This window comes from Oncorhynchus mykiss, chromosome 12 (assembly GCF_013265735.2).
Source record: "Oncorhynchus mykiss isolate Arlee chromosome 12, USDA_OmykA_1.1, whole genome shotgun sequence".
In the NCBI taxonomy this organism is placed as follows: domain Eukaryota; kingdom Metazoa; phylum Chordata; class Actinopteri; order Salmoniformes; family Salmonidae; genus Oncorhynchus; species Oncorhynchus mykiss.
Window position 1 is genome coordinate 17,109,607 of NC_048576.1, and position 20,229 is coordinate 17,129,835.

Below are 20,229 nucleotides of genomic sequence, written 5' to 3' on the forward strand. Positions count from 1 at the left end.
AAGAGAAGTTCTGCGATGGTCGGGAAGGGAAATGGCGAGAATTGTGGACGAAATGGAAGAAATAGAGAAAAGGTTGGAGAAGCAACAGCTGTGCTGGAGTGCGATCAATATGGATGGCCGTGCTGATGATATGGAGGATGAGGGTCAAGGATCTGAATGGTCTAGTGGAAAGAAAGGAAGAAGAGGGATCATACTGAAAGCAGTGGAGAGTCTAGTGTAGAAAGCAAAAAGGTCAAGGTAGGACAAAAGAGTAATAATGTGTCCGAGTGAATGGTTTGATGAGATCACATGGACTCATTTACAACCTATCCGTCTAACTAATGCCGTATAGAAAGAGAGCCCAGTTCATTAGAAATGGTAGGTTGCTAATATTTTGTTAGAGCCAGGCTCAGCAAGGGAATCTTCTGCAAATGGAAAAGCTTAATGGGAAGCTTATGCTAGGTTGAGGTGAGTCCCAATATCTATGTCCACAGATATTAAAGAAAATGTTAAGGGAGGCAGAGTGACTAAGGCCAAAAGGTTGATCAGTAGGAAAGCGGGTCAAATAAGTAAAAGCTTATCAGTGATGCTCAGGTTTGAGAAAGTTTTGCCGGGAAAAGTATAGATAGGATTCCTTAGTTTCAATGTCAGAGAATTTTGAGGTTGTGGTAGAAGTTAGTAGCGATTTATTTAGTTTTTACTTGTATTTTTCATGGAAGTACAGAATTGGGCAGATCATGACTGATCGTACATTTCAGCACAGTAGGTGGCAGCACGTACTTGAAACGCTTGTTTGCGGACCGCCATGATATCGAAGAAGAAGAAAGCTGGCCTTACTGAGACACATTTCTTACCGGAACGTACTGAATTAAAACATTTCCTACACGGACTGTTTTGAGTGATGCACAATTCTTTAGATTCCGACTGGTGTCCAACTTGCAGCGACGTCTTGTAAGTAATGACCCACCCAAAAATGATCAGTAGCTATGTCGCAAACAAATGTACATTTTATGTACAGTTTTTTTTTAACTATTTGTTTTTTTCAGCCACATTGTTTAGTGTCAGAGAAAGAGAGTTATGAACGACTGGAGTCCAGTGGCAAAAGTCTACGACCCTCTCAAGGCGGGCAGCATCGATGGCACAGACGTGGAGCCCCATGACCGGGCCGTCTGGAGAGCCATGGTCGCCCGCTACAAACCCAACAAAGCCGTGGTGGGGGACCCGCTCCTCACTCTATTCGTGGCCCGCTTGAACCCTCAAACAACGGAGGAGAAGCTGAATGAAGTGTTTTCCAATTACGGGGATATCCGCCGGCTGCGCCTGGTGAGGGACCTAGTGACTGGGTTCTCTAAAGGCTATGCCTTCGTTGAATACAAAGAGGAGAGGTCCGTGGTCAGGGCGAGGCGAGACGCCAACAAACTAGTGGTGGACCAAAGTGAGTTGTTTGTGGACTTCGAGCAGGAGAGGACCCTGAAGGGATGGGTACCTCGTCGGCTGGGCGGAGGGCAGGGGGGCAAGAAGGAGTCTGGTCAGCTGCGGTTTGGTGGGAAGGACAGACCCTTCCGCAAACCCATCAACCTTCCTGTCACCATGAACCAGGAATGGGGTGGTGGTAGCAGAGAGTGTGAGAGAGGAGGAGAGAGGGAGGAGCGCTACAGAGATGGGTCCCTGAGCCGTGAGAGAGAGACTGATTGGGGGAGTAGGGGGAGGAGAGATGACCGAGACAGAGGGAGAGAGAGGGGTGTAGAAAGGGAGTACCACCGAGAGAGGAGGGATAGGAGTTATGAGCGGGAGCCGACGAGAGAGCGGGAGTCGACGAGAGAGCGGGAGTCGACGAGAGAGCGGGATGACAGGAGAGAGAGGGATGACAGAAGACACAGGGATGATAAGTACAGACACAGAGACAGGAGATGAAACTCAGTGGTTCCTCTGACTTCTCTGACATCTGAAAGGATGCATGGGTGGAGAGTGAGGTGGAGCAAGTAATACAAAAACGTGTGGACTACATTGGTCTTTTTTTTCTCACCTGGATGGTGTGGACAGGTGATGTCATCTGTAACCTTCTGCTGGCCTGGCTCAGCAGGGTGTTATTATCTACCTGTTGTTCTTTATGCAGTGAATAAAGTTTGTTTTACAGTCTGATTTTGAAGAAAGTTGACATAATACATGAAACATTCTGGGGATCACCATATTTATTGAGTTTGCATATCTGAAAAAAAGGCAACAAGCTGTATGAAAACTGAGACATTTATCATATTTAAAATCCTTCCAATAGAAATCTACTTGGTGTGAAGCGGGTCCATAAAGTTTGTTGCAAAAGGAGGATGTCTTGCATATATTGACATCTTCCCTCATCTTCCCTTGTTTGGATAGATTCTGTATTTATTTCCCCTTTGTGTACATTTTGGTGTAGATGTTGCCACCAGACAAGATATAACCTTTCTCGACTATCAATCCCTTTTGTCACAAATAAGTGTTGCCCTAGTTTTGCGCCTTGATTAAGTGTCTTGCATCATAAAATAAATGATTGAAAAGTTGTCCAGTCATAGTAATAGTATTAATGATCTCTTAGCATAGTGAGGCTGAGGCGTTATGTCTGCCTGACTGCTGAAGTCAGGACTACTCATTATCAAGAACCTCCCTCATCCACACTAACCATTTTACTTCTCACAAACCATCTTGCAGCCACAGCACAGAGTTTGGCAAACTGTCATCCATGTTTAAACCAAATATTCCACAATGACATTCAAATTTGCATTCTCAATGGTGTTTTTAGTTTGTGTTGTCACATTTGGTTCCAACATGGCACCCATTCAAAATGTACATGTATATATCAAATATACAGTTAGCCAAACTTGCATATTTTTGTCTCTCTTGCTTCATATGTACACCACTTGGCTAGTCCTGAAAACAAAAAAGCAGTATCTAGTTAAATAATTCCAAAACAAAAATACTGTCTTTCCATAAGACATTGTAAAACTACAACCTTCTGTGCTTCATTCACCACTGGAAAAATATAAACCCATAACATTTTCTTTAAATTAGGCAATCCCATCTCAACACCCAGTAACGTATTAATTTATGTGCAAGGTCGATCTGTAAAAAACCACCACATCTGTTCACACACTTTTTAGCTGGTGAGGTGGGCCTAGCCATAGTGCCCTCGAGCTGCCTCTAAGGACATGACGGGTCTAGCTCAGGGCCAAGGGAGTATAAAGATGGTTCAGAGCCTACTACATCTGGGTCAGCACTGCCACCATTATTTGAATCATTTAAAAAAACATGCCCACTTGTCTTCAAGGTTTCTTTACTGGATTGAACTCTCCTCTTTCTTCTTCTGTGTCCCATGATTCTCTATCTGGAGTGTCTCGTGTGGTTCCTCTATCTCGATCTCCTGTCACCTCGTTCCACAATCCTTCCAAGCCTGTCTCTCACACGCCTAGTGTATCCCTGCCTGTTCTATCACAAAGGGAACCGCTCTGAGCATCCATCAATTCTGGTGGGTTTCACTTTGGGATAAAGAAAGGCTCCTCTTCACCCTCAAACCTCTGTGATTCCTGTCACTTAGAAGCAAAAATGTCATACAATCCCATTGTGCTGCAGCAGGCACACTAAGCACAGTCCCAAGGCAAGGCAAGGATTTTACTGCCAAAGCCAGGGTGGTTAGGTTTCACTACTCTAGATGCTGGGTGAATGACTCTGTTACTTAGAGCTGATGGTATTTCAGTGTCAGTATGTATTTCAGTAGGTGGATGGCTGTGCTGAGCTGTAGGTGTGTGTACTGTGCAATAAGCTAACCTTTACGATGCCTTTAAGTGCATTGCAACGTTACAGGGAAAGAGTTCTGAGTGACATCATCAAACGCTGTCCAATCACTACATGTGCTGCAAAGCCTCCTGGGCCTGTTCTGTGTACACCTCATCATTCCCCGCCCACGAGCTGAAGCTGTCATCAAACTGTGCATTCCGCTGGGAGTTCCGCCTCTTGTCACGAGAGAAGAAGCTAAACCTGGGAGAGAAGAGGAAGCATGGAAGAACAGAGGAGGAAGAGAGGAGGGAAGAGTCGAGAAGGACAGAGAAAAAGAGAGACAAAAAAGTGGACTTCACTACTCAGCGTCATTGTTCCTTTATGTTCTCCAGACATATTATTTAGAGTCCTGGTTATAACTGTTAAAATACATAGAAGTGAGATGCATTTCTACCAGTGGAGGCTGCTGAGGGGAGGACGGCTCATAATAATGGCAGGAAAGGAACTAATGGAATGGCTCATGTGTTTGATGTATTTGCTGCCATTCCACCTATTCTGCTTCAACCATTACCACGAGCCCGTCCTCCCCATTTAAGGTGCCACCAACCTCCTGTGATTTCTACCTAGTGAGTTATGAGTGGAGACTGAAAGGACATCTGGGTTAGAGCACAAAGCAACAGGAGCAGAGAAAAAGCAAAAGTTTTATACAAATCTGTTAGTGAATTGGAAACGGGAGTGAATAAACATTCTATTCTGATTGGCTGATTCTAATAATCTACCATCTTCACACTGGACAGTGATTTAGATATCCCCACAATCAGCCAATCAGAATACAAACACCTACATGGGGTGGGAGGGTCCATGCAGGTCCGATAAACAGGGCCCAGAGTTTTTACTGGTTAGATCACAAGGTAAGAAAAACTCCTGGCCACACGAATAAAAGCATTGGATGGGGGGTGTTAGCTAACAGTGAGTGACACAGAGGCCAACCAATGACAGGGGTCGTACAAGGGATATGAGACGTCTGATTGGCTGTAAAGTGGGGTCATCTGGAATCAACCCAGCCGCCACCATCGGCATTATGGCTGTGAAGATCCTGTCACACAGAGGTACACACACACACACATACACAGGTATAAATAAATATACACACGCGTATACCCGCACAAGCACATACACACACAGACATTCACAAAGAGGCAAGCAGAGAGAGAGAGACAGAGGGAGAGGGACCACATCAACCACAGCACATTTCATTTATATTCTTCTGCTGTGAGATGTAGCCATGTTGTTGTTGCCAGATGGTGGTTACTTTAAACCACACATGCTGATTTAGTTGACCAGGAGATAAATGCACGTGCGCATCATAAATGCGATATGTTAAAGGTATCCAGTGTATCTGTGTGATTGGTACGTACAGGCGTTTGATTCCTGACTCAGGCTGCGCGTTGTGTCGGGGCCGTGCCCTCAGCTGTTCGGGGGATGGGGAAGGAGTGGGAGGCCCGGTCTCATCCTCCACCTCTTCACTGGAGAGAGGAAGAACAGTCATCACTCCACTACCATCATCATCAGCATTGTCAATATTGTTCACTTTTAACTTCTTAAATTAAACCTGACAAACTGCGATAATCTCATCTGATTGTTTATGTTTTTCTAAACATGTTCTGTTTATATGGTAAAAATAAAGATGGCTGCCTTTTGTAGTAGGCGACCTCCTCCTGCAGCACGAACACTTTGGACTTGAGCTCGTTCCTCTCATGCAGAACGTCTCTCAGCTCCTGTAGTGTGAACCGGGGCCTGTTGGGATCCTTCTGGTCCAGGCCGTCCACCTCCTCATCACATAGTGCCTCCTAGTGGGGGACAGGCACATTACACCATGGGATGATGAAAGGAAGAGAGGAGGGCAGGAAAGGAAGGAATAGAAGAAAGGAGGGATACCTTGGTAAAATGTTGAAACAGAGCAGGTGTGTCCTGATCACACATCGCCTCCTGGTGGCACAGGAAGAGAACTGTAGGTCAGACCCTGGGCCCTGTTACAATACTAAGGCAATGCACCCTTCTCTCCTTCCTGCCTTCCTTCCTTACCTCAGATACTGATCTTCAGACTAACTCATTGCTTGCAACCAACAGAGGTCAGTCATGCAGCAAACAGTCTTTTAGCAAGTCACTGTGTAGCAAATGAAGCGTGAAAAAAAGAGGCATGAACAACCAGTCATGCTATTATCATGACTGGCTAAACTAACGTTCTAATGCTCTAAGTTCTGTTGGTGCCAACTACATACTTTGCCATTGCAGATGAAAGGAAAGAGACTGAACTAGTCCATGGGGTGTCAGTGCAGTCTATGTTTAGATGTGACAGCTGCAGTGGTACAGTCTGACCCAGTTATCTCACACACACACACACACACACACACACACACACACACACACACACACACACACACACACACACACACACACACACACACACACACACACACACACACACACACACACAAACACTGACATAGTTGGTAGAGGGACACTTAATTCACACATGCTCTGTGCCATCTAAATCAACATTTAGGGTGTTCAAACTGGGGTAGTAGAACTGCAGGCAGGAGCACACACACACTGTGCATGTACAGTAGCTGGCAAAAGTTTGGACACACCATGTTTTTTCTTTATTTTTACTATTTTCTATATTGTAGAATAATAGTGAAGACGTCAAAACTATGAAATAACACATATAGAATCATGTAGTAACCAAAAAAGTATTAAACAAACAAAATATATTTGAGATTCTTTAAAGTAGCCACCCTTTGCCTTGATGACAGCTTTGCTCAACCAGCTTCATGAGGTCGTCACCTAGAATGCATGTCAATTAACAGGTGTGCCTTGTTAAAAGTTAATTTGTGGAATTGGTATACAGAAGATAGCCCTATTTGGTAAAATACCAAGTCCATATTATGACAAGAACAACTCAAATAAGCAAAGAGGCAAAGAGAAACGACAGCCCTTCATTACTTTAAAGACATGAAGGTTAATCAATCCGGAATATTTCAAGAACTTTGAAAGTTTCTTCAAGTGCAGTCGCAAAAAACATCAATGATGAAATATGAGGACCGCCACAGGAAAGGAAGTTACGGTTGGTTACCTTTGCTGCAGAGGATAAGTTCATTAATTAGAGTTAACTGCACCTCAGATTGCAGCCCAAATAATTGCTTCACAGAGTTCAAGTAACAGATACATCTCATCCTCAACTATTCAGAGGAGACTGCGTGAATCAGGTCTTCATGGTCAAATTGATACAAAGAAACCACTACTAAAGGACACCAATAAAAAGAAGAGACTTGCTTGGGCCAAGAAACACGAGCAATGGACATTAGACTGGTGGAAATCTGTCCTTTAGGCTGATGAGTCCAAATTTGAGATTTTGGGTTCCAACTGCTGTGTCTTTGTGAGACGCAGAGTATGTGAACGGCTGATCTCCGCATGTGTGGTTCCCACCGTGAAGCATGGATGAGGTGTGATGGTGTGGGGGTGCTTTGCTGGTGACACACTTTATTTAGAATTCAAGGTACACTTAACCAGCATGGCTACTAGAGCATTCTGCAGCGATACGCCATTCCATCTGGTTTGCTCTTAGTGGGACTATCATTTGTTTTTCAATAGGACAATGACCCAACACACCTCCAGGCTGTGTAAGTGCTATTTGACCAAGAAGGCGAGTGATGAAATGTTGCATCAGATGATCTGGCCTCCACAATCACCCGACCTCAAACCAATTGAGATGGTTTGGGATGAGTTGGACAGCAGAGTGAATTAAACACAGCCAAAAAGTGCTCAGCATATGTGGGAATTCCTTCAAAACTGTTGGAAAAGCATTCCAGGTGACTACCTCATGAAGCTGGTTGAGAGAATCCCAAGAGTTTGCAAAGCTGTCATCAAGGCAAAGGGTGGCTACTTTTGAAGAATCTCAAATATAAAATATATTTAGACTTGTTTAACACCTTTTTAGTTACTACATGATTCCATATGTGTTATTTCATAGTTTTGATGTCTTCACTATTATTCTACAATCTATTATTATTATATTACACTATTATTCTATTATTCCCCCTCTTCAAAGGGGGAGACACCCTGGACCCAAACTGTTACAGACCTATATCCATCCTGCCCTGCCTATCTAAGGTCTTCGAAAGCCAAGTCAACAAACAGGTCACTGACCATCTCGAATCTCACCGTACCTTCTCCGCTGTGCAATCTGGTTTCCGAGCCGGTCACGGGTGCACCTCAGCCGCGCTCAAGGTACTAAACGATATCATAACCGCCATCGATAAAAGACAGTACTGTGCAGTCGTCTTCATCGACCTTGCCAAGGCTTTCGACTCTGTCAATCACCATATTCTTATCGGCAGACTCAGTAGCCTCGGTTTTTCTGATGACTGCCTTGCCTGGTTCACCAACTACTTTGCAGACAGAGTTCAGTGTGTCAAATCGGAGGGCATGCTGTCCGGTCCTCTGGCAGTCTCTATGGGGGTGCCACAGGGTTCAATTCTCGGACCGACTCTTTTCTCTGTATATATCAATGATGTTGCTCTTGCTGCGGGCGATTCCGTGATCCACCTCTACTCAGACGACACCATTCTATATACTTCCGGCCCGTCCTTGAACACTGTGCTATCTAACCTCCAAACGAGCTTCAATGCCATACAACACTCCTTCCGTGGCCTCCAACTAATCTTATACGCTAGTAAAACTAAAAAGAAAGCTTTTCAACCGTTCGCTGCCTGCACCCGCACGCCTGACTAGCATCACCACCCTGGATGGTTCCGACCTTGAATATGTGGACATCTATAAGTACCTAGGTGTCTGGCTAGACTGTAAACTCTCCTTCCAGACTCATATCAAACATCTCCAATCGAAAATCAAATCTAGAGTCGGCTTTCTATTCCGCAACAAAGCCTCCTTCACTCACGCCGCCAAACTTACCCTAGTAAAACTGACTATCCTACCGATCCTCGACTTCGGCGATGTCATCTACAAAATTGCTTCCAACACTCTACTCAGCAAACTGGATGCAGTTTATCACAGTGCCATCCATTTTGTCACTAAAGCACCTTATACCACCAACCACTGCGACCTGTATGCTCTAGTCGGCTGGCCATCGCTACATATTCGTCGCCAGACCCACTGGCTCCAGGTCATCTACAAGTCCATGCTGGGTAAAGCTCCGCCTTATCTCAGTTCACTGGTCACGATGGGAACACCCACCCATAGCACGCGCTCCAGCAGGTGTATCTCACTGATCATCTCTAAAGCCAACACCTCATTTGGCCGCCTTTCGTTCCAGTTCTCTGCTGCCTTTGACTGGAACGAATTGCAAAAATCGCTGAAGTTGGAGACTTTTATCTCCCTCACCAACTTCAAACATCTGCTATCTGAGCATCTAACCGATCGCTGCAGCTGTACATAGTCTATCGGTAAATAGCCCACCCATTTTTACCTACCTCATCCCCATACTGTTTTTATTTATTTACTTTCTGCTCTTTTGCACACCAATATCTCTACCTGTACATGACCATCTGATCATTTATCACTCCAGTGTTAATCTGCAAAATTGTAATTGTTCGCCTACCTCCTCATGCCTTTTGCACACAATGTATATAGACTCTCCTTTTTTTCTACTGTGTTATTGACTTGTTAATTGTTTACTCCATGTGTAACTCTGTGTTGTCTGCTCACACTGCTATGCTTTATCTTGGCCAGGTCGCAGTTGCAAATGAGAACTTGTTCTCAACTAGCCTACCTGGTTAAATAAAGGTGAAATAAATAAAAAAATAAAAAAATAAAAACAATGTAGAAAATAGTAAAAATAAAGGAAAACCTGTGAATGAGTAGGTGTGTCCAAACTTTTGACTGGTACTGTATATACAATACAGTATATACTGTATATATCCTTCCCCGACACACACACTGACTGTAACGTATGCATATGCACACTCCAACACATACTGTATCCATACACAATCCCTCACTCTTCATCTTACTCTCAAACACACACTTATGTGGTAAAGTTTAGTTAGGGAAAAGGGTTCACTGACTCACATGCTGAACTACCAAGGTTTGCTGGATCAAAAACACAGTCCTTGACCGGTCACTCAGGCAGCACTCTGTTCTCTAGCTAAACCAGCATCTATAGAACACTGTTTAGGGGGACGGTGGCGGTGCAAAGGTTAGAGGTCACGACAAACACACCATTCTGGGGGCGGCTAGCTAGCACTACGGTGTTACCCATAGCAACACTGCCTCTTCCTCTACATCCTCATCAGCATCCAGGGACGGGAGACGCGGGGCGGGATCGTAATGCCCCAACCGCAGCTCTGGGGGGTAGTGTCTGTCTGGTTCGGGCCAGCCCACACCCTGAATCCCCGCCTCTGAGGAGGGAATACCAGGCTGGGGGGAGGGGGAGGGGAGTTATTGTACCTTTTTTTTATCCAGGTTAGTCTCACTGAGATCAAATCTCTCTAGAAAATTCTTACAGACATTGTAAAAGGAAAGTGAAAACATAAATCGTACTGCAGAGTATTGTGGGTGATGAGTGTACAACTGAGTGTGCAACACATTAAGAACACCTTCCTAAATATTGAGTTGCACAGCACCTCAGAACAGCCTCAATTTGTCAGAACATGGACACTACAAGGTGTCAAAAGCTTTCCACAGGGATGCTGGCCCATGTTGACTCCAATGCTTCCCACAGTTGTGTCAAGTTGACTGGATGTTCTGGGTGGTGGACCATCCTTGATACACATGGAAAACTATTGAGCGTGAAAAACCAAGCAGTGTTGCAGTTCTTGAGGTACACAAACCAGTGCACCTGACACCTACTACCATACTATATTCAAAGGCACTTCAATCTTTTGTCTTGCCCATTCAGCCTCTGAATGGCACACAAACACAATACATGTCTCAACTGTCTCAAGGCTTAACAGTCCTTCTTTAACCTGCCTCCTCCCCTTCATCTACACGGATTGAATGTGATTTAACAAATTACATCTGTGAAGGATCACATCTTTCACCTGGATTTAGCTGGTCAGTCTATGTCATGGAAAGGGCAGGTGTTCATAATGTTTTGTACACTCAGTGTACGTGTTACACTTGCTGTATGAAGTCTGTGAAAAATCTGTGTTTAATTTGGCTACCAGTGAACCCATTTGGTGACTATACAGGTCATTGTCAGGTCACTTTTAGCTGTCCTGATTTGTCTGGCTGCCATTCTGTCTCTTTTTATATCCCTCTGGTTGGCTGGTTGGTTGGCTGGTTGGTTGGCTGGTTGGCTGGCTGGTTGGTTGGCTGGTTGGCTGACTGTGGAGGGGTAGAAGGGAGGAAGGCTATTTCTGTCTGGCCCCCTCCCTCCACCTCCAATGATAGCTAGGTCATGTTTTCCGATGAGGCAGCGACTCCATGCTCCCTGACTCACTAGCTACAGCCAGGCTCTACAGGCTGTGAGTCAGACTGCTATAAATGAACTCAGGCTGCAAAGATACTCTCATAGATGTGGAAAGAAAAGAGAATACCAGCACACTGCATGTGACTCTGCCAGAGCCTGCTAAGGTTATAATGTAGCACCTGGGTCTGCTGGGAGCATGTCTGCCTGTATAAACTGTATAGTTACATGTGCAGGTGAGTGTTTCCTGTGTAGCTGTGCCTGGCTGGGTTTGTGCGACCTGAGCAGGTGTTGTTATTACCTGTGCAGGGGATGGGAGCTGGGGAGGAGGCACCTCTGGACCCTGAGGGGGCATGTCTCCTTGCAGTCGCTCCCTTAAACGTGTAACTTCCTGCCGGAGTGCTCCCATTTCCTGTACCCGTGCCTGAGCTCCCGCCTCCAGTTCCACCTTAAACATTCAAATATAATACATTTAAAAAATAATTCTGAACTCTTTTGTTTTGCATATACAGTTGGTAAAACAATATGTATTACACATCCTAAGGGCTTGGAACCTTCTGCTCGATGAGGGCTTTCCCTTGAGCTTCCACCACAGAGATCTTATGGCGCAGGTCATGGTTGATCTTCATCAGACGAGACTGCTGCTGCTGGAGCTAGAAAGAGGTGAAGGGATGGAGGGGAAGGGAGATGCAGGGATATGGATGGATGGGGTAGAGATAGAGGGGGGAGAAATGAGAAGAAGTGTGAGAGAGTTAGGGGACAGGCAGAACAGAGAGCGGGTCATAGAGAGAGAACAAGTACAGGAGGATGTAATAAAGAGGGAAACAGAGAAAGAGAAGAGAGTTAATTGATCCATCAAATCAATACACTTGAATAAATAAACAGATTCCCCACACCCTACAAGGAGTCCCTGACCCCTGACCACTGACTTAAGGTCAGCTTTTTGTTCTCCCTCCTAATGGCTAAGGGTAGAATTGGGGAAGGGTTAGCTGATCTTAGGTCTATGTATAGGGAGGGACAACTTCTACCCCAAGCAAGCACCCATCCTGCCGCCCTTACTGCCTCAACGTCCTCATTCTTGAGCGTGAGCTCGCGGTCTTTGGCTCGGATCTCGTCTCTCTGCTTGTCCACTACCTCCTTCAGCTTCTTCATCACCTGACGCTCCCGCTCCGACATACCTGGCAACGCAACAAATCAACATCAGATCTGACAACCTGAGATGCAGAGCAGTAAGTATTGAGGAACAATATAAAGGCCTGGCAGCCAAAACACAGGAGAAAGGAGCCAAGTTAGAACAACATGAATACCCTGTGTGTATTATGTGTACACATGTTGAACTGCATGGGAGAATACATCAAGTGAATATGAGCACAGCAGCGGAGTTCCTGTCTGTGAGCCCGACTAGGTTTAAAATAGAAAACAGCACACACACCTGATTTCTCTGTCACAGACACTGCGTACCCCTGGCTGACACAGCCCTGAATATAAACGATGGAGGAAGCAAGACTTTTAAACTTCAGTCAGGACTCACTGAGCAGGTGGAGAGGGGACTGGGGGGACTTTGTGGAGACTTATGTGTGCATGAAGCATGATAATGCAGTGTGTGTGTGTCTAGCAGGTGTACGGAACACTGAGGGTGGTCTGTCTCTGTGCCTGTCTTCTTGTATGTGTGTGTGTGTGTGTGTGTGTGTGTGTGTGCGTCAGGGGGACTGTATCCCCTCTGTGACATCACAACAGAGCCACTCACAGTGATGAGACTGGCTCAGCCTCAAACACAGAGAAGGCCTCCTTTGTGTGTGTGTGTGTGTGTGTGTGTGTGTGTGTGTGTGTGTGTGTGTGTGTGTGTGTGTGTGTGTGTGTGTTTGTGTGTGTGTGTGTGTGTGTGTGTGTGTGTGTGTGTGTGTGTGTGTGTGTGTGTGTGTGTGTGTGTGTGTGTGTGTGTGTGTGTGTGTGTGTGTGTGTGTGTGTGAGAGAGAGAGAGAGAGAGAGCGAGGGAGCGACGGTGTACATTGAGTGTACAAAACATTAGGAACACCTACTACTTCCATGACAGACTGAGCAGGTGAATCCAGGTGAAAGCTATGATCCCACTCACTTCAATCAGTGTAGATGAAAGGGAGGAGACAGGTTAAAGAAGGATTTTTAAGCCTTGAGACAATTGAGACATTGATTATGTATGTGTGTCATTCAGATGGTGAATGGACAAGACAAAACATTTAAGTGCCTTTGAACAGGGTATGGTAGTAGGTGTCAGGTGCACCTGTTTGAGTGTGTCAAGAACTGCAACGCTGCTGGGTTTTTCCCACTCAACAGTTTCCCTTGTGTATCAAGAATGGTACAGCACCCAAAGGACAATTGTGGGATGTTTTGGAGTCAACATGGGCCAGCATCCCGTGGAATGCTTTCGACCCCTTGTAGAGTCTATGCCCTGACAAATTGAGGCTGTTCTGAGGGTGTTTGTATGGTATGCATGTGTAACCCACATTCTTTCAATATTGTTATTGTGTGTGCACTGTAAACCCAATGTGCCCCATTACTAAAAACTTTTGAGGAAACCTGTTGCCTTTAATATACTGTATCTTTTAATATATGATTTTGTAGTCTTAACTCAAACTGATAGAGTCACTGTGACCCTGTAGGGGGTCCAGATTTAAGTTGTATCAGCTTAAAATGTTTGAGTAATGTCTCCCAATATAATTTCCCAGTGTGTCTTGCCTTTTCAACTGAATTGTAGTTACCACCCATGACTGTATTTGTTAGTGACAGAGACACGGTTGTTCAATTCGTTCATTCTCACTCTAAGTGAGTTCCTAGGTGAATGTTATCATTATAATTAAACTCATAACAATACATTCATATCTCATAAAGTCTTACTTTGAGGCCAAGCTTTACCTGTCACGTTCTGACCATAGTTATTTTGTGGTCAGGGCGTGAGTTGGGTGGGCAGTCTATGTTTTCTGTTTCTATGTGGGGTTTCTTGTTTGGCCTGATATGGTTCTCAATCAGAGGCAGTTGTTAGTCATTGTCTCTGATTGGGAACCATATTTAGGTAGCCTGTTTTCTGTTGGGGTTTTGTGGGTGGTTGTTTTCAGTCTTTGTGTGTCTGCACCAGATAGAACTGTTTCGGGTGTCACGTTTGTTGTGTTGTAATTTGAAGTGTTCAGTTTTTTGATTATTATTAAATCAAGATGAACACTCACTCCTCTCTTTCTTCCATCGACGACAACCGTTACATTACCCTACTACAGTGGCCTGAAACTCATGGTTTACAGGCCACATCAGGCCTACAAAATTCCGGTAACTTTATTGAAATTCCCATATATAAAAAAAAAAAATCCCACAAAGGATTTCCAGGAATAATCCAACCGCGATTTCTGGAAAACTTGGAAAATTTACCAGAATTAAGCAACCCCAGGTGAAAGTCACATTACATTGGCTTTCAAAGTGATGTGTAATTCCTATTGGTGTCCAGCTGAAGTTAGGATATCCAACAGTTTCAATGTTTATTCACCCGAAACCTGCATTCATAATGACTGACATGTTTAGGAGCCGTGTGAGCAGGCAACCTAAGCCATATAAACTGGAACAACATTTTCAGTAACGGGTGCAAAAAATCGAACTAAATGATTGGATTAGTTTAGTATATGATTAATCACTCAATGTACATGCAAAAACAGATTTTAAAAACAATTTTAAAGAAGTTAATTTGTTATCATAACTTAAATGGAGTTGATGTGACTTCTCATTAAGTTTTGAGTCAGTACCAGATAAACATTTAAAGTAATAATGCATGTGTGGGTTAAGAGTCCAGGGTGTAGAGTGAGGGGTTTAGGGTTGAGTACCTTCGTGCCTCTGTATGTCCTCTTCACTCATGGGATCTTTGATGGACATGTTAGTGAGAAGAGTCTTGTTCTCTTCCTGAAGTTGAGCGATCTGAGACAACAGGTCCTGGGCCTCCCCTCGCCATACATCTTCTACCAGCTCCAACTCCTACACACACACACACACACACATACACACACATAGAGTTAACATATACACACACAGAGAGATACCTCGTCTGCCCTGAAAGAACTTCACTTGACTCTATGCAAACTGGATACCATACATCCTGAGGCTGCCTTTACACACATCCTGCCTTTACATACAGCCTTTACATACGTCCTTAGGCTGCATTTATTATAACCGGGGATTTTAACAAAGCTAACCTGAGAACTAGACTTCCAAAATTCTATCAGCATATTGAATGCGCGACACGGGCTGCTAGCATTCTGGATCATTGCTACTCTAACTTCCGCGATGCATACAAAGCCCTCCCCCGCCCTGCTTTCGGCAAATCTGACCATGACTCCATTTTGTTGCTCCCAGCCTATAGACAGAAACTAAAACAGGAAACGCACGCCATCCGTTCTGTCCCACGCTGGTCTGACCAACTGGATTCCACTCTTCAGGATTGCTTCGATCACATGGACTGAGATATGTTCCAGATCGCCTCAGACAACAACATTGATGTATACGCTAACTTATTAGCAAGTGCATCAGAGATGTCGTACCCTCTGTGACTATTAAAACATTTCCTAACCATAAACCGTGGATTGATGGCAGCATTCGCCCAAAAATGAAAGTGCGAACCACCGCTTTTAATCATGGCAAGACGACTGGAAACGTGACCGAATACAAACAGTGCAGCTATTCCCTCCGCAAGGCAATCAAACAAGCAAAGCATCAGTATAGAGACAAAGTAGAGTCGCAATTCAACGGCTCAAACACAAGACGTATGTGGCAGGGTCTACAGTCAATCACGGATTACAAAAAGAAAACCAGCCCCGTTGCGGACATCAACGTCTTGCTCCCAGACAAATTAAAATTAATTAACTTCTTTGCTTGCTTTGAGGACAATACAGCGCCACTGACATGGCCCGCTACCAAAGCCTTTGGGCTCTCCTTCTCCGTGGCCAACGTGAGCAAAACATTTAAACGTGTTAACCCTCGCAAGGCTGCCTCAGAGCATGCGCAGACCAGCTGGCTGGTGTGTTCACGGACATATTCAATCAATCCCTATCCCAGTCTGTTGTCCCCACATGCTTCAAGATAGCCACCATTGTTCCTGTTCCCAAGAAAGCTAAGGTAACTGACTAAATGACTATCGTCCCGTTGCACTCACTTCTGTCATCACAAAGTGCTTTGAGAGTCAAGGAGCATATCGTCTCTACCATACCTGATACCCTATACCCACTCCAATTTGCTTACCGCCCCAATAGGGCGATGCAATCACCATCACACTGCACACTGGCCTATCCCATCAGGACAAGAGGAATACCTATGTAAGAATGCTGTTCATTGACTACAGTTCAGCATTTAATACCATAGTACCCTCCAAACTTGTCATTAAGCTCAAGACCCTGGGTCTCAACCCCGCCCTGTGCAACTGTGTCTTGGAATTTCTGACGGGCCGCCCCAGGTGGTGAAGGTAGGAAACAACATCTCCACCCCGCTGATCCTCAACACTGGGGCCCCACAAGGGTGCGTTCTCAGCCCTCTCCTGTACTCCCTGTTCACCCATGACTGCGTGGCCATGCACGCCTCTAACACAATCATCAAGTTTGCAGACAACACTACAGTGGTAGGCTTGGTTACCAACAGCGACCAGATGGCCTACAGGGAGGAGGTGAGGGCCCTCGGAGTGTGGTGTCAGGAAAATAACCTCTCACTCAATGTCAAAAAAACAAAGGAGATGATCATGAACTTCAGGAAACAGCAGAGGGAGCAAACTGTTGCATATACCCTGACTCTGCGTGAAATGAACGCAAGAGAAGTGACACAATTTCACCTGGTTAATATTGCCTGCTAACCTGGTTTTCTTTTAGCTAAATATGCAGGTTTAAAAATATATACTTCTGTGTATTGATTTTAAGAAAGGCATTGATGTTTATGGTTAGGTACAGTCGTGCAACGATTGTGCTTTTTTCGTAAATGCGCTTTTGTTAAATCATCCCCCGTGTGGCGAAGTTGGCTGTCTTTGTTAGGAAGAAATAGTCTTCACACAGTTTGCAACGAGCCAGGCGGCACAAACTGCTGCATATACCCTGACTCTGTTGCAAGAGAAGTGACACAATTTACCTAGTTAAAAGAAATTCATGTTAGCAGGCAATAATTAACTAAATATGCAGGTTTAAAAACATATACTTGTGTATTGTTTTTAAGAAAGGCATTTATGTTTATGGTTAGGTACACGTTGGAGCAACGACAGTCCTTTTTCGCAAATGCGCACCGCATCGATTAAATGCAACGCAGGACACGCTAGATAAACTAGTAATATCATCAACCATGTGTAGTTAACTAGTGATTATGATTGATTGATTGTTTTTTCTAAGATAAATTTAATGCTAGCTAGTAATTTACCTTGGCTTCTTACTGCATTCGCGTAACAGGCAGGCTCCTCGTGGAGTGCAATGAGGCAGGTGGTTATAGTGTTGGACTAGTTAACTGTAAGGTTGCAAGATTGAATCCCCTAGCTGACAAGGTAAAAATCTGTTCTGCCCCTGAACAAGGCAGTTAACCCACCGTTCCTAGGCCGTCATTGAAAATAAGAATGTGTTCTTAACTGACTTACCTAGTTAAATAAATAGAGGTGTAAAAAATGTATATATAAATAAATAAATCTGCCAAAACGGTGTCCAAAAATACCGATTTCCGATTGTTATGAAAACTTGAAATCGGCCCTAATTAATCAGCCATTCCGATGAATCGGTCGACCTCTAGTGTGAGGTGCATCTTCCTGGCATGGTTTAGGACCACTCATTGGCTCTTCTGTTGGTGTTTCCTTTATTTTTCCAGTTACCTGTATGCGCTTGTGATAAAACTTAATCCACAGCTATTTTTTTATAGAGAAGCTATTGATCCTCTGTGGCTAAGTTAAGCTCTTTGGTTTATTTTGAACATTTGAGACCCAGCTCCTGTGGTTCCAGTAATGTATTTTTTATACATATATAACATTAATTCTGCCCCTGGGCCCCCTACGGGCTTGGGCCCAGGGCAAAGGAACATAACTAGGGATAGAGATATAGGTTTCATGTAAATGTGACATGTTATAGACCTACTAGCAAATTGGATGCAGTCTATCACAGTGCCATCCGTTTTGTCGCCAAAGCCCCAAATACTACCCACCACTGCGACCTGTACGCTCTCGTCGGCTGGTCCTTGCTACATATTTGTCGCCAAATAGGTAAAGCTTCGCCTTATCTCAGCTCACTGGTCACCATAGCAGCACCCACCCGTAGCACGCGCTCCCCAAAGCCAACACCTGCACATCTATCACTCCAGTGTCAATTGCTAAATTGTAATTACTTTGCCACTATGGCCTATTTAATGCCTTACCTCCTTACTTCATTTGCAATGTAGCCTATCCACAGTCAATCAAGTTGTCATTAATGTCAGATTCATATTTTAGAGCGGGTATATCAGTGGTTAGATTTTCAATTATATTAATATATAGTATCGGCCAACTATTCAAAATGCCTAGTACACTTTACAAAGTTATTGTTATAACAATGTAATTGCATTATTCTCATGATGGCAAATTAGTTGCCTTCTCTTTCTGTTCTTTCTATTTGTTTTCTTTCTTTCTTTTCTATTTTTTGTTACCAGTATTGTCATATCTTCACCTTAAATGATTAGGTTATTATGCCTATTATTAGGCCTACTGTTATAAATTAGGCTACGTTTGGTAACAACTACCCCTATTATTAATCTCAGGCCTATGATTTATCTCATCCTGTATAAGATAATTGTGACCTTCTTGTGTTTCTTCTCTTTCTCCAGCCGGTCCATCCTCTCCAGGCGTAGTTTATCCAGCTCCAGCCTCAGCTCATCTGTCTCCGGGCTGATGCTGTTCCTACTGACCATCACCTCCACGATTTCCAGCACCCGCACTACTTTGGGCATGAGCCTGGACAGAGCCTCGCAGCCGTACTGATCAATGATCCTCTCAAACTCTTGGCCCACTACCGCGGCTATGTCATACACGTCCATAACCGTTAAATCGGTCACATTCTTTTCCAACGCTGACCCGAACTCCTCCATGTCTGGCTGGGTGGGTGAGTTTGTATTCTGACTGTACCCCGCTCTGGCTGCTTTCCGTAGACCCACCCTGCTTACCCGGTCTATTATATTTCCTTCGCCACAATAAACTTCCTCCCTTAGGAAAAACTATTGACTTTTCGTCGTTCGGCTCGTTCTGTGTGTATCTGTTCCACTTCAATTAGTCCTTAAATGAGTATCGATTGCGTTTTTCTACTCCTGTCGGACGTCTTGTAAGGGATTTCTGATAAATTTGATGAAATCACCCGGCGCTGTCCCATTGTGGTCTTGTCTTTGCTGTCGTTCTTTTCCGATTCTGTGGTCAGATTGCAGTTTGTAATGCGCATGTCAGGAATATCAATCGCATGAGGTCGCTGCTAGGTTGAACTTGGAAAAAATAATAGAACATGACATCTCAGTCTGAGTGGTATATTATCTCCCACTAGTGGCAAAAAAAATCAGTTGTTGTGACAGAATACAGGGCACATAGCCATATTTTTCACCTAGTCGGCTAAGGGATTTGAAACGTCAGCCTTTTATTTACTGTCACAAACAGTCTTAGCCACTAGGCTACCTGCCATCCTATGATGATAATTAATGAGGGGAGAAGGATTAGACATAGGCATCATAATTAATCCCACAATATTATAAATCAGATCAGTGTAATGACTGGATTGTGTTTATTATAGAAAGAATAACATTGACTATGGAAATCCACCCTGCACTACAGTATACTGTCAAATGAAACATGTACAATATAATAAACTTAAAATAGTAATCAATAAAATACATACATTGGTCCAATATGTAAACACATACTTCAAGTAGTAGACTATAAGGCCTAACACATTCACAGATAAAACTATTCCGAAAATTTGGCTAACCACGCTTCTTTTCTTTCATTGTGTGAGTTTTGTGGGAGAAGGAGGAGGAATTGATTTACATTTTATTTAACTAGGCAAGTCATTTAAGAACAAATTCTTATTTACAATGGT

The 20,229-nt window shown here is 44.1% G+C and overlaps 2 protein-coding genes across 6 annotated transcripts; one reads left to right on the forward strand and one right to left on the reverse strand.

The window, feature by feature from the left end:
- The first annotated feature begins 3 nt into the window (after positions 1-3).
- On the forward strand, positions 4-2,516 carry snrnp35 (small nuclear ribonucleoprotein 35 (U11/U12)). The gene is made up of 2 exons (XM_021622843.2): positions 4-930; positions 1,026-2,516. Exon 2 carries the CDS (start codon positions 1,057-1,059, stop codon positions 1,891-1,893), a length of 837 nt encoding a protein of 278 aa, XP_021478518.1. The 5' UTR covers positions 4-930; positions 1,026-1,056; the 3' UTR covers positions 1,894-2,516.
- Positions 2,157-19,573, reverse strand: LOC110537079 (RILP-like protein 1). Of its 5 annotated transcripts, XM_021622839.2 has the most exons (11): positions 18,950-19,573; positions 14,998-15,145; positions 12,215-12,333; positions 11,710-11,808; positions 11,457-11,603; positions 10,003-10,164; positions 5,665-5,715; positions 5,422-5,576; positions 5,145-5,252; positions 4,735-4,822; positions 3,849-3,987 (listed from the first exon to the last, which is right to left on the reverse strand). In XM_021622839.2, exons 1-11 carry the CDS (start codon positions 19,235-19,237, stop codon positions 3,982-3,984), a joined length of 1,371 nt encoding a protein of 456 aa, XP_021478514.2. In that variant the 5' UTR covers positions 19,238-19,573; the 3' UTR covers positions 3,849-3,981. The 5 variants fall into 5 exon arrangements, with proteins under 5 accessions (XP_021478513.2, XP_021478516.2, XP_021478515.2 ...); XM_021622838.2 differs by lacking the exon at positions 4,735-4,822 and having other exon boundaries at positions 2,157-3,987; positions 18,950-19,572; XM_021622841.2 differs by lacking the exons at positions 4,735-4,822; positions 10,003-10,164 and having other exon boundaries at positions 2,157-3,987; positions 18,950-19,572.
- Between the last annotated feature and the right edge of the window lie 656 nt (positions 19,574-20,229).

Excerpts from the sequence above, each read along its gene's own strand:
- snrnp35 (XM_021622843.2), top strand. The coding sequence starts at position 1,057 with ATGAACGACTGGAGTCCAGTGGCAAAAGTCTACGACCCTCTCAAGGCG.
- LOC110537079 (XM_021622838.2), bottom strand. The coding sequence starts at position 19,237 with ATGGAGGAGTTCGGGTCAGCGTTGGAAAAGAATGTGACCGATTTAACG. Across the intron at positions 11,809-12,214 it reads AGAATGAGGACGTTGAGGCA|CTCCAGCAGCAGCAGTCTCG; the intron begins GTAAGGGCGGCA and ends ACCTCTTTCTAG. Across the intron at positions 10,165-11,456 it reads AGCTCCCATCCCCTGCACAG|CCTGGTATTCCCTCCTCAGA; the intron begins GTAATAACAACA and ends CCCTCCCCCCAG.